Source organism: Xiphophorus hellerii, chromosome 18 (assembly GCF_003331165.1).
Source record: "Xiphophorus hellerii strain 12219 chromosome 18, Xiphophorus_hellerii-4.1, whole genome shotgun sequence".
NCBI lineage: Eukaryota > Metazoa > Chordata > Actinopteri > Cyprinodontiformes > Poeciliidae > Xiphophorus > Xiphophorus hellerii.
In genome coordinates, this window is record NC_045689.1 from 15,878,658 (window position 1) to 15,892,214 (window position 13,557).

The following is a 13,557-nucleotide window of genomic DNA, read 5'->3' on the forward strand; positions in this document are numbered from 1 at the left end:
GTTTCGGTGCGATGTATAAATAAGGATTTTTTATATATGTATATCTGTATTGCGTATTTGTTTTCAGAACAAAAGAAATTATTTTGTAGCACCGTTCACCCAATGAAAATATTTGCGCTTCTTGTATCTTGTCATCTATCCCGAATTCTTCAGATCTTCAAAAGCTCATTTGGTTCTTATTCCTCAGATATTTTAAAGACAACTCAGTGCAGTAGTTGAAGTTTTGAAGAAACGCAAAAGCTCACCAAAATAATGTTGTGCATAGAGAATTATGCAACTGCGTGCCAAGTGTAATTTAATCCAGGGATGTGTTTAAAGGATTGAAAAATGGACGCGACAGCAGATGACTTAGAGCCCCCAGAGCAGTTGGGATGCCAACACATAATTAAAAGTGTTAAGATCTCTTATCTGCTTAACTTTATTTCCCCCCCTTTCTACCGAAAACCTTTTCATCTCCGAATTACGTTAGTATGAACAGTTAAACTGTGAAGCAGTATTTATAAATCTACATATTGGGTTTATTGTCCGTAGGACGAAAGTTACCTCAAAATACAATCATGGTAAAAATAAAATAAAATTAAATTAAAAGTCTCAGGTTTTCTGAGACTTTTTATTTTTAATCAGGTATGATTCGGTGTTAATAAGGTTGTAAAACTATTTAAATCCAACACTATATGTACAAAAGCACACAACTTATTAAATTACCAGTAACATCTTGAATAGTTGAATTCTGATGTACATATGCTAATGGGGAAATAAGGAGAAGGTGAGTCCAGCCCCGGGGAGAGGAGGGTATGAAGGGCTTGAGTTTCACCTCATCACGTAAGTGTTATAATTGCAACTAAGAGTTCACCAATCAGTCATGCAGACTGACAGCGTGAACCTTTGTTTCTCTCCAGATTGTTCTCTCCAGATTGTAGTGTCTGGTTTACAGTTTGGGTGGAACTTGTGCTAGGCATTGTGGTATGTGTTATTTTTCATGTTGCTATTAAATTAGGTTTGGATACATTGCTTCAGTCACCAAAGCAATTCTAGTCTATTATTTGAATTGACCGTGCACCTACTATCATTGGCGCATTTTGCATTTAACAGAACTTGTTTTATAGTTAATTAGTGAGAAAAATGAATGAATAAATTCCTGAAATTGGCTGTAAAACAAATTTGTTTTTTATGACACTCAAATCCGTTTCACATTGTGTGTGTGTGTGTGGGGGGGGGGGGGGGGTGGGTGGGTGTGTGTGTGTGTGTGTGGGTGTGTGTGTGGGGGTGTGTGTGTGTGTGTGTGTGTGTGCATCCCCTGCAATGGTGTGACCTGTAAGTGTTGTTAGTGAAGAAGGAGGAGCTCAAGTGTACTTAGTTGTTCTCCAGAACAATTATCATAAATCACAAATATTTAGGTTTGTATTGTTTGAAAATGTGTTTACTAGGCCTCATATATCAAAACTGAGTAGATTTGGATGTAAAGTTGTTGTGGAAAACACTCTTGCAGAGGTCTGATGCTTTAAAATAGTCTTGATGTAAATGTTTTCTCATGTTCTTTTCATAAGTTGGATGGCCTCACCCACAGACTTGACAATACTAAAAAAAACAAGATAGTAAAAAAATACATTTGTCACATGTGAAGATGGCAACATCCTAACAGTGAGACACAAACAAAACTTATAATATAGTTTTGCATGTAAAAAAAAAAAAAGTCTGCAGATGTTATATTTTAATCCCATTCATCTCAGAATGTATTCATAAGTCACATAATAGAAATGATTTTGTTTATATCAGTTTATTGAAATTATCACGTTAAAACAAACTGTCCAGCACGACATTGTGCAGTGCTGCACATGCCAAAATTAGGTCACACTGTTTCTTGGTCATGTAAAGCAGGATTTCTCCATTTGATCCAAGGATTACTCATTACCACGTTTGGATCCCCAAGTTACCTCTTCACTTTGGCCCAAGTACGAATGTGAGCTTCCTGTGTGCAATTACACACAAACACCTACAGCACTATTTAATGTTTGGTCAGCAATTTATGTCAAACAAAGTCCAGAATCAAATAGCAACTTTGTTTCAGAATAAGAATATCATCTCCAGTTAAAGCTGAAAAAGAACATTTTGAACTTTACACTTTCAAAAGTGTAAAGTTATTCTCCTTCAGCATCCTCTCTCTTGTCACATAAGGAGGACTTTTCGTAAATTTCCACTCGTATTTAACGTAAAAGTCAATCCAATGATACAATTTAACGCCAGCTGTTGGAACATTTCAGCAATGACTCTCTGTGATCCTGAAATTCAACTGCTTAAATTAAATCATTAATAAATAAAAAAAAACCACCAATAAACATAAAAATATGTGGTTACGCTTAAGTCTTGACTAACTCAGTACGGTAAAAAGGTATTTAAGAATATTGGTAAGGGTTAGGTATACTTGACCCCTCTTTCATGTCTTCTTCATTTGTGAATGCTTGCAATCACTGTGGCTCACTTGAGTCCAAGTGCCGTAGAAATAGCTCTTCCTCTTCAGGTTTTGAAAAGTGATTTTGTGTTTACTTTGATAATGGTTGGCAAAAAAAATTGATTTATGATCTTTAAGTAAAACAGAGAGAACAAATGTATCTTTTCACATCACTGTTTCTGTGACACGTGCACCCCGACTTTCTCACCTGTGGAAATCTGAAAGCATGCGTGCTAATTGAAACATGTCTTCCGTCCTGAAATGAGCATCAAAACGATCCTGTTTTTCACAAATGTTTAATAAATGGGAACCAGAGTGCAGAAAATTAAAATTAAAAATGAAATGAAATAACCACAATCATTGAAAGTCACTAAACTTGTAGCATGACTGCCTGAGCATAACTATCACCCTAGAGATTCCCCTTTAAACATCTGTTTATTGTTCGTAATATTTACATTTAACACGATTCTAAACCTTTGAAATTCACTATTTAGGAAATTGTCATAAAAATATTAAAACGAAGGCTCATATTTGATTTAGAAGATCGATTTAATTGCAACACCCTTGGCATGGGCTTAGTTTGCTTATACCTTGGCCCAGCTTTGCCGGTGCTGCTGCTATTATGCGCATGTGTTGGCAAGTTTTGGTCAGCACGTCCTTAGCTCGTCACCACTTTGAATCCGCTCATCGTTGCTCTATACGCGCTCAGTGACGCGCCCTCCCGCAGTTTCACGGGCAGCTCGACTGTAGGCAGTGACTGCGCGCACAAATTGAGATGGAGGATTTAAAAACTCCGGAGCGATTATTCCACAAGTCCTCTTTCAGCATCAGCAGTCTGCTGTGGAGAAGAGAAGGGATGGTGGATGACCAGGACTCGCCCTCTTCTCCTTCCCTTCATTCTGAGAAAACTTGTCAAGAGAACTTTGACAGCGACAAAAGCTGCGAAAACTCCAAACTAAGCTCTAAAAAGGATATCAAACCTCCGAAGCGAGAGGAAAATAAAAGGGAAGCAAAGAAAACAGAAGAGGAAGAAAGCGTCAAACCCGAGAAACCTCCTTTTAGTTACAACGCGCTCATCATGATGGCGATCCGCCAAAGTCCAGAGCGACGGCTGACGCTCAACGGCATCTACGAGTTCATCATGAACAACTTCCCTTACTACCGACAGAACAGACAGGGATGGCAAAACTCAATCAGACACAACTTGAGTCTGAACAAGTGTTTTGTTAAGGTGCCGCGGCACTACGATGACCCCGGTAAGGGCAACTACTGGATGCTGGACCCCTGCAGTGACGATGTGTTCATCGGCGGCACGTCTGGGAAACTCCGGCGCAGAGCCACGGTCAGTTCCAGGAGCAAACTTGGTCTGAAGAGAGGAGGGGGAGGTCGACTGATGCCCCCCAACACGGCAGCCAGTGTTACATTAGCCGCAGCAAGCTCGTTTTACTGGCCTGTGCCGCCGTTCCTTCCTCTACAAGCACCGATGCGCGCTCATGTCGGCGCGGGGACCTACCTGCGCGGCCAGCCGCGCCTGTCCAACCACGCTGCCTCGGTGGTTTCTCATCAGACTCGGCTGAGTGCAACAAGCACTAGCAGACGCTGACAGGTTCGTGCGGACGCGCCAGGAGATGTCCTACATCGGAGTCAGCTGCGCGCAGTCACGGCGCCATCAGATCGGCTCCGCCTGCGCCTCCTTCTCCGCCACGTCCATCCCCGCATGCACCCTGCCTTTGTCGGACCCGTGCTCATTTAACATGATCTCCGGACAGGCCAGCTACTTTTACTCCCACCAAATACCATGCGCGGCAGCATTTAGTCCGTGTCCGGAGGAGTGCGGTGCTTCCAAGACTGGACAGCTTTTGTCCAAGGCTGGGCACTCAGAACTGGGAGGATATTGTACTGACTTTCCAAATTACTGCCCTCAAGTCAGCTCAAGCCCTTCTTTTGGGATATAAAAAAATGAGACTACGTCGGAAGAAAAAAAAAACCCATCAATGTAGCATTCATGAAAAACAGAAATTGAAGAAATAAAAAAAAAAAACTCAACCTAAACTGACAAGTGTATGTCTGCTGAAAGTTTTGCTATGAACGAATAACCTGCGAAAATGTTAAGTGTTATAGTAAGATGGAAATGCAACTCGAAGATTATTAATGCCAGGCAATATGTTGTAAATAAAGCAGTCTCTTGGTGCTTACACTACTTAAGTTGTGCCTCAGTATCTGATTACGCACGCCTTTATCTCCAAACAAATGCGCATAATTATATTTAATAACAGTATAAATGAGGACAGAGAAATGATCTAAAAATAGAAAAATAACTAATAGTGCAACACTTTCTAGCTGAAACATACATTGTTATCGTGTATTATGTGTTATTATTTCCCACGCATTCGCTTGGGTGTGTTCGAAGTTTTGTGAGCACGTTTGGTGAGCAGATGCCAAGTAAGTGCAAAAGAGATATCAGTGAGGAAAATGTTCGTTTGTAGTGATTCCTTTCTGCTCAGCGACACATTTCAGGTATAAATGCTGTTTTTAAAGGAGTCCAGGTTAAATGTAAACTACAAAGCAGCAAGAAAAATGTTTAGTTCAAAGAAAAGAATTTCATTAGCCCAAAAGAGCCAAAAATAATTGTAAAATTAAAGATTGCTGATTGTATAAACATTATGAAATTTAAAATTGTTCATTTGCTGCACTTATTCGGTTTCATCGTTGTTGCAACTAAAAAAAAAACATATTACATTCCTAGTTTAATTACTTTACATGTAATTAAACGATAAATAATGCATTTTAAATTGTGTTTTCTTCCCTCCTCATTAAAGCCTTATGCTGTTGTTGATTGTTCCTATTTGGCTTCGTTATTAAGCGTTTCACTCTGGAGATTTGAGCCCGCAAAAGGGAAACAGATGGACTAAATTACCCGTTTAAAATAATATATGAATAGCAGCCTGTGAGTGGAATGTTTGTCTATTATTATTATTATTATTATTATTATTATTATTATTATTATTATTATTATTATTATTATTATTATTATTATAGTGATCAAACACGACATTTCCAGTGGTGCAGATCTTCTTGATCAGTGTTTGGCTATATGTCCTTTCATCACTGACTGTTAAACTTTCCCTCACCTTCCCTCCGCCGCCGCCCATCCTCCACAAATTAATACAAAAAAACCAAATGAGATCTTTGGGGAAACAGATTAGCGCACCTCTCCCTGGACGGCTGCCTCGTCTTTAAACAAAAGCGCTTTTATGTAGAAAGACATCAGCCCGTCAGTCACAGTCGCTCTGTGGTTAAGGCAGACGGATCTGGATCAGGTAACTTCACTGTTGGCAAACTCGCTGTCTAGGTAGATGCAGGTGAATATTTTCATTAGTGCCATGAGTAATAGTGGCGGCGGGGGAAAAGTGTGGAGGACAGAGGTGGGAGTCAATAGGCGTACGAGGTGTTTTAATTGCATAAGGAGATGTGAGAAGATCTGGTTCTGCTAATCACCTTCCTGTAACATGTCTCCTGATAAACATAAATACTGAGCTAATTATTGTTTCATGAACAGAGCTTGGTGCTGATGTCTGTGCTGACAGGGAACTGAAAATGACAGAGATACCGAATTGTAGACACTTTAGAAAGGCTGTTTCTGGTTCTCCTTGCACATCAAAACTGCAAAAATGTTTATGTTGCGTTCTGGAAGGTGCAGATTGATATGCTTCACTCTAATTGAAAAAGTTTTAATAACGCTTCAGCGGTTTTTTACGTTGTTTTTTTTTTACGATAAAATCTCTAACTTCAATCTTATATTGCAGTCTTTTATAAGGGTTAATGAAAAAAATACAAAAATGTTGCACAAAAAAATGTTTAAAGTAGGGCGTGCATGTTGTGTGCACGTATTTGAGAGACATAAAACTCCATGCAGAAAGTCATGGGTCGGGATTCAAACACTGGACTTTCTTGCCGCAAAGCAACTGGGCAAACTGCTCCACGGTGCAGTCATTGAGAATTCAGTCTGCTCAAAATCAAATCAAATCGATGCTTCCAATTACATAGATTCCAGCTTCATCCCCATTCTTATGAAGCCAAATTGAGATCATTGTGAAATTTCAACTGGTGAAAAGTTGTCTAGTTAATAGACCGATTTTTGCAGCAGCCTCCCCTGCCCAACCTGAAAAAAGTTCATCATGTTTCATTTTCTGCAGAAAACCAGTTTTGAAATGAATCCTACATGATTTCCAGGTTGTGTCATATGTTGATAGTTCTGCTGAATAAATCTTTGTCTGGCCCATCTGATTTAATGCTTGTTGCTCTCTTAATTAGGCAGCTGAAAAGTGTTTCCAGATTAGCTTCTGCTGTCCCATCAGCTGTAAGGTAACGCTGAGCTCTCCACATCTTAAGATTTGAGTCTCTTGGCTCTGGTGCGCTTCTTAAAGGTATAGAACCGTGCACCCTGAAAATCAATCCCACACACTCACCTCCCTCGGCAACACACAGCCTGCCTTTATCTGCAGTAAGTGATTTCCTCAGGTAGATGTGTAACCTTTGGAACAAGGTGGGTGGGTTGAGCACCCATAGGCGTCTGTCTGTCTCTTGCCAGAAAGCCAATCTCTTAGTGTCTCATTGCTTCACCGTAGCATACATCCCCATGTCTCTCACTCTCTCTAACAGACACACTCACATTCACGATTTCCTGTTACTCTGTTAAAGAGCATAACAAAGGCTTAACTGTTTGGATTGCAGTATCAACCTAGCTGCTCCCTCATCCTTATTTATTTCCTCTGGGTTGTTCATACGCAGAAAAGGTTCATTCTGAAACATGTCCTCACACTTGAAAAATTAATCTCAGCTAATACTTCAATAATAGCCCTGGTAAGTCTTCTACCGACCTGAGACAAATCTGCATAGTGACTTTAGAACATAAAATCGAAAGTAACTTAATTGCCTGAAGTTATGTTTGGCATATTGACCAGCTACAGTTAACAGTGTCTTCCGTATGTGAAATCTGCCTGAGAATAGAAGTAAACTTCTGACATATAAAATCAATTCATTTTCTGTCAGCTGTCTGATTGTATGTTGTAATACAAAAGTTGCGTATTTGTTTCACTCTGGATTGTTTTCATTTTTCCCTCACTGTTTGGGGTGAATTCTTGTTTATCTCTAAAGATCAGCATCAAACTGTGATTTGTTTATTTCTTGCATTTTACTTTAGAAATCCTTGTCACTTTTATTAACACCTCTGTAAAGATGTCTTAAAGTCAAATTCATCTTTTGTTGCAGTTTCACGATGTCCCACTGAAAATAGAGAAATTCAGCTTTTGATTCTGAACATCTTTTTTGTCATTTTTAACATAATGGGGCACAATACAATGCATTGCAAATGCCTTTATACCACTCAAACTGTGATGTAGTTTCACATTGCAATAAGAAATAGCAGTTGATTTTTTTGTGAAACAAAAGAAGTGTATAAATATAAAGTACAAGGACGATTTGGCATGAATATGTATTCAGTCCTCTCCTACTATACTAACAAACTAAATCCAGTCCTACCCGATGTATTCAGACTAACAAAGACCACCTTCATGCAATTTAACCTCAATATAAATCCAGCTGTTTTGTGACGATATTGGAGGTTTGTATGAGAACACTGGTGAACAGCATCATGAGGACCAAGGAGCACAGTGGATAGGTCAGGAACAAAGTTGTGGAAAAGGTTAAAGCAGGGTTAGCTTAGAAAATAATATCCCAAGCTTTCAACATCTGATGAGAATTTGCTCAACCCATTATCTGAAAATTAAATAACTAAGGCACAATCATAAACCTACCAAAACTGACAGGTTGGGAAAGGAGGTCAGTAGTATTCAAAGAGTAGCCAAGAGGCTCTGGAGGAGTTGCAGAGTTTGACAGCTCAGATGGGAGAATCTTTCCACCAGACAACTATTAGTTGTGCACTCAACACATTAGCCCTGTGTTTTACACAGTGGCAAAAAAAAGACATTATTCTCAAAAAGCCATTAAACAGCATTTTGTGGTTTGCCACAAGCCACAGGGAACACAGTAAACATGTGGAGAATGCTACAAACAAGACCAGAATTCAAAACTTTAGAATCAGTGAGGGTCGATCCAACTGATCAAATATGTATAGTTACACTTGAAAGTATTGTATGCTACCAAATAATGAGTTCAACTAGTCCTTCAAAACTGTGCTACTAAACACACTAGGGATATGAGGACAGAAGAACGCATAAGAAAGGAGCCACATGACACTCACTATGCAAAACAGAATGGTCAAAGATTCTTCTTTCTTTTTGTTCAACCCTTATTAAATGTACAACAGTGATTTGTTTTTTCCCTCCTTTAGTTATTCGTTCACATTCATTCTCCACTAAATAAATGTACTCGAATTCAAGGCTGATTTTTATTAAAGAATAAATTACAATAAATTTGTAATTTATTGTCACTGTTATAATTTTCAATGAAAAAATATTATTTGTAGTAGTAGCAGCAGTAGTTGTAGTAAAGTACATTTGAGAGTTACCAGTCGAAAAACAATTTAGTTTCATCATATATGCGATTAATGTGTAAAAAAAAAAAAAAGCAACGACTGTTATTTAATAATTCAAAATAGCCCAAGTTTAAAAGAAGAACATTCACATTATTATTGAACATTTTTAAAACATTTGTCGGAACTCAGTGAGAAATACACGAAATAAAGTTTTTGTAAAAAGAAAAAAGAGAGAGAGAGAGAGTTCTGTGTTCGTGAATGAGAGGCCATCTGCTGTAACCCGGTAGTTATATCAACAGCTTCAAGCGCGTATTAAGTAACCCGGAAGTCACTTCAAACACGCGAGTCAGTCTGTATCGTTGTCGTTACGAAGCTACCGGTGGAGATAAGCGCTGTATTAATTACAAAGACTGATTCAATAGTCTATCAATAATGTAAGTATAATTTATATCAAGTGGTCTTTAGTAAATTGCTATTGTTTTTCTAAGCATTTGCTATGAGTAGTAACTTCTTGCAACTAGGCTAATGCTAATGAAGTTAGCCTTTTCAGCACAGAGGCTAGTTAGCTCGACTAAATGCTGGTTGTGTTGTTCAATGAGCTAGGTCTTAACTACGTAGCTATTACTGTAAATAAAATTGGTTGATCTTGTACAACAGATTTTATTTCATTATCTTTTGCTCAGATTAAGGTAAAGAGTAAATGTATCTAAGTGGAACGATACATCTCTGTTCAGTCAACCTGTAGTAAGCTCAGTTAATGCTAGAAAGCTACAGAGAATTCATTTTCATTTTTTAGGTTTAAGAGCTAAAACAAACTGCTTTACACAGAAAAGCAACTTAAAAAGTAAAATACCGTCAGAAATAAAATTTGTGTACGTTGAACATTAAGAGTTTTTTTTTTTTATTTAAATAGCCATTTATAAAGCCTATTTTCTGGGATAATGTAAAAAAAATTCAGTTAACATTAAAACACGTGAAATGTTGTGATCCCAAATAACAGAAACTATTTTTCTTTTACAATGAAAGGTACAAAAAACGGTCTTTGATGAAAATGATGTGTTGGGTAATTCACTAGTAATAGCCAGTCGTGTTTGTTACAGCTCATTTGAGATTGTTTTAATTTATAAATAGCAACTCAGAGCGTTGTGCCAAAAAGGGATTATATTCTATTTCAAAGTATACATTATAGTTAAATACTGTAATTAAGCATGTGTGCTTGTATCAAATCAGATCATTCAGATTCTCACACTGGACACAAATGGCATTGCCCAAAATGCAAACAGTGGCATAGTGATGGAAGCACACATGAGAAAGAGAGGATTGAAGAAAATTTGCAAATATTGCTTCTGATATTTCATAAATGTATCATCACAATATCAGATTTTGTAAGATTAGTATCGTAGAGAGCTGTTAGGAATATTTGTTCTGTGTTATATTCTGAATATTGTAAGTGGTGAGAATTTGGAAAATAATCCTTAGCATTTGTTTATTCATCCATTTGGATAGAGTTCCACGTCAGCAGCAGATACCAAACCCTGACACAGAGCATAGTTCCCAGAATGCTAGAAGTTGCAGAGGTGGAAGCATTGCATTGGCAAACAGGAAAATGTGGATTTTTTATGTCTTCAATATTGTGCAGCCCTATAGTGATCTATGCAAATGACAGTGTATCGATGGTTCATGATATCAAGGTCCTTTTTTCTAGATCCAAAACTAAGAGAATAAAAGTTGTAAAATTGTTGTTGGGGCCAAACGCCCAGCATGGTCAGGGCGATGTGCCGAAATCAGTTCTGATTGTCGCAGTTACATAACTGAAAATCGTGTCATTTTGTTTTCAGCCTCATGTCGTCCACTTCTTGTCACATCACCCTGGTGAACTTTTGGTCCCCTCTGCATGCCAAACTACTTTTTGATTGGTCATGGGTGTGTTTACATAGAAAACAACTACTCAACTTCCAGAAGCCTCTTTTTAAGCTAGAGAGCTGGATGGATAGTTTTGAGGAGCAATTCTCTGAGGCCATGAGGAAGTACGTACTGTTGGATCAAAACACTTAACTTCCCCAGCTCGTTTCTGGTCCGATACAGCGGGCGAACGTCCCACAGACGCATTGTGTTCTTTTTCTTTTGTTTTCCGCTAACAGAAAATAAAATTAAATGTTTCAACTCATCAGTTACTACTTTCTCCACCTCTGAGTTTGTGGACTTATAATAGATGATGCTCTCTGCCATGACTACTGTGTTTACTATACTGTTGTAAGCCACATCTATGACAAAACCCCATGATGTACACGGCAGCAGAAGGGTTTCACAGGAACTCTGCTCGGTGTGTCTTGTGGACCTTGAAGGGTGTGTGTGAAAACGTATGTCCTGCAACCACATGACCGTGGTTTGACTTTTCAACTTTGACTCGGCCATGCTGGGCCTTTTAAAGTATGTTCTATTTTACCAAATTAGTTAATCTTGGTGTTTAGGCATTAGGCACATTTAAAAACATGCTGAACGAACATTTTATTATAAAATCTATAGGTGTATCAGTTTCTTCTGAAGGTCTACCTGAGAAGCATGACTATACCAAATTTTCTGAGTTGGTCTGAAATAGCTACTACTGTGTGCTGTCCTATTGCAGGAGTCTGTTAACAAAGCCCAAATCGGAGATGACCCCTGAGGAGCTCCAAAAACGTGAGGAGGAAGAGTTCAACACCGGGCCACTGTCAGTGCTCACCCAGTCAGTGAAGAACAACACTCAGGTCCTCATCAACTGTCGCAACAACAAGAAACTGCTTGGAAGAGTCAAAGCCTTTGACAGGTACCCAGTGACTCACAAAACAGGCCCCAGGGTACATACTGTGTCTGCTTAAAAATGTTTAAGGATTGTGCAAGAACTGCAGAAGTCTAGGGATAAAGGTGTTTGAGTGTGAAGAAAAAGCTTGTAAACATAAAACCAATTTAAAAAAGGAGGAAAAGCTGCCAGTAAATGGCTGTTGAAGACTTTGTTTAAAAAGATTATGGAACCTGATTTAATCTCTAGTTTTTGTTAGAAGTGCTTAATGTGCAGAATATATATTTCTTTTGCTTATTTATCTTTTTTTGAAGAGTACAAATTTGATATTGGCATGTATATTAATGAGGCTAGCTGCTTCTGTGGGAACGTCAATGTGCTAATTAACATACTGCTCCTATCTTACAGTTGCTTTAGTACATGGGTGGTGCGTCTTTAATTTTACACCATAGCTCTTTGTGTTTTTCATGCCTATTGGTATTACTTATAAGTAATGGGAAGGTGCAGGAGCCTTCTTCTGCCATTTGATCAGTATTGTGCAGCAACAAACTAAATATCATGCTATTTAGCTGAAGAAAACATCAGACATTGTTGCTTTCTCTGCCCTCTCAGCAAAGAGGCTTTAAACTGTAGGGATTTTATGAATTTAACTTTTTTAGTTTAGCACCATAACCTTCTGAAACCCTCACATACATCGCTGGAGTTTAGGTAAATTTGTGATGTGGCAGCGCAAAATAAAATGTTGGGTTTTTTTTATCCTGCTTAATTTTTGAAGAGGATGTCTTTACACTCTGCGTCTACTTTGTCGTTTTAGGCATTGTAACATGGTGCTGGAGAACGTGAAAGAGATGTGGACGGAGGTTCCCAAAAGCGGGAAGGGAAAGAAGAAGTCAAAGCCCGTCAATAAGGACCGCTACATTTCTAAAATGTTCCTCAGAGGAGACTCTGTGATCGTTGTCCTGAGAAATCCTCTCATTACAGGAAAATGAACTTTAAAGGGTTCCACCTGTAGGAAGGTTTTGAAGTCAGGGGCTTGATATATTTTCACCTTTTTTGTTTTTCCTTTTTGATGTTGGATGTTGTGGATACTGTTGAGACAGAAAACCTGTGTTGACATCACTGTGTCTCAAGAGGTTAGGTGCAGCATGTGCTGATTATTTCGATTTGTCTTTTTCATTTTGTTAATAAAAATGATAGATAAATGCTGAAGTTGTTGGTGTTTATCTTTTTAGTTGACTCTCTCCATCAATATGGGTTTATTTAAGTTAGGTTTCACCTTGCTCGTTCAGAGTTCATATCACATAAATGAATTAAAACAATAGCAAAAAGTTATTTTTTCCCCTCCAGGGTTCTTACCCGCCTTTTCCTTCTTTTCTTCCTCTCTCTGCTGACAGCATCTTGGGTGTCAGGCTTGATTTCAGTCTGCAGCGCTCAACATGCGACAAACTGCCGTTTAAAGGCCTGCTGCATTATTGATGAGACCAGATGTGCTGACTGTCACTTCACACCCTCATCTCTCCATTTCAGGCTGTTCCTCTGCCACCCCGGCCCCTTCTGACCACTTTGTTAATTGGCCTAATAGCTCAACAGCTAGTGTCGCTTTACTCCTCTGGCAGTTGGCGTCTAACCTCCACGCTTTGGTGCTCTCAGATTCAGTGGTTGAGTGTAAATAAATAAAGCGCTTGTGTATTTTAAACCTTTTGAGCATTGATTGCTGAATTGGTCTTTGTGTTGGCCCTGTTTTATCTGGAGGCCTTTTATTTAGGACCTATATGTGTCCACAATCAGTGTATTTGCTTCTAACAATTACATCATTACGCTTAAGTTTTTTTT

At 38.6% G+C, this 13,557-nt stretch overlaps 2 protein-coding genes across 2 annotated transcripts; both read left to right on the forward strand.

Annotated features, from left to right (window-relative positions):
- Positions 1-2,783: 2,783 nt before the first annotated feature.
- On the forward strand, positions 2,784-8,433 carry foxg1c (forkhead box G1c). The gene is given in 2 exon segments (XM_032590293.1): positions 2,784-4,031; positions 4,033-8,433. Coding segments are annotated over 2 exon segments (1,179 nt in total). The 5' UTR covers positions 2,784-3,224; the 3' UTR covers positions 4,405-8,433.
- An 813-nt stretch (positions 8,434-9,246) lies between these two features.
- snrpd2 (small nuclear ribonucleoprotein D2 polypeptide) lies at positions 9,247-12,928 on the forward strand. The gene is made up of 3 exons (XM_032546222.1): positions 9,247-9,379; positions 11,572-11,751; positions 12,539-12,928. Coding segments are annotated over exons 1-3 (357 nt in total). The 5' UTR covers positions 9,247-9,377; the 3' UTR covers positions 12,714-12,928.
- The last annotated feature ends 629 nt before the right edge of the window (positions 12,929-13,557 follow it).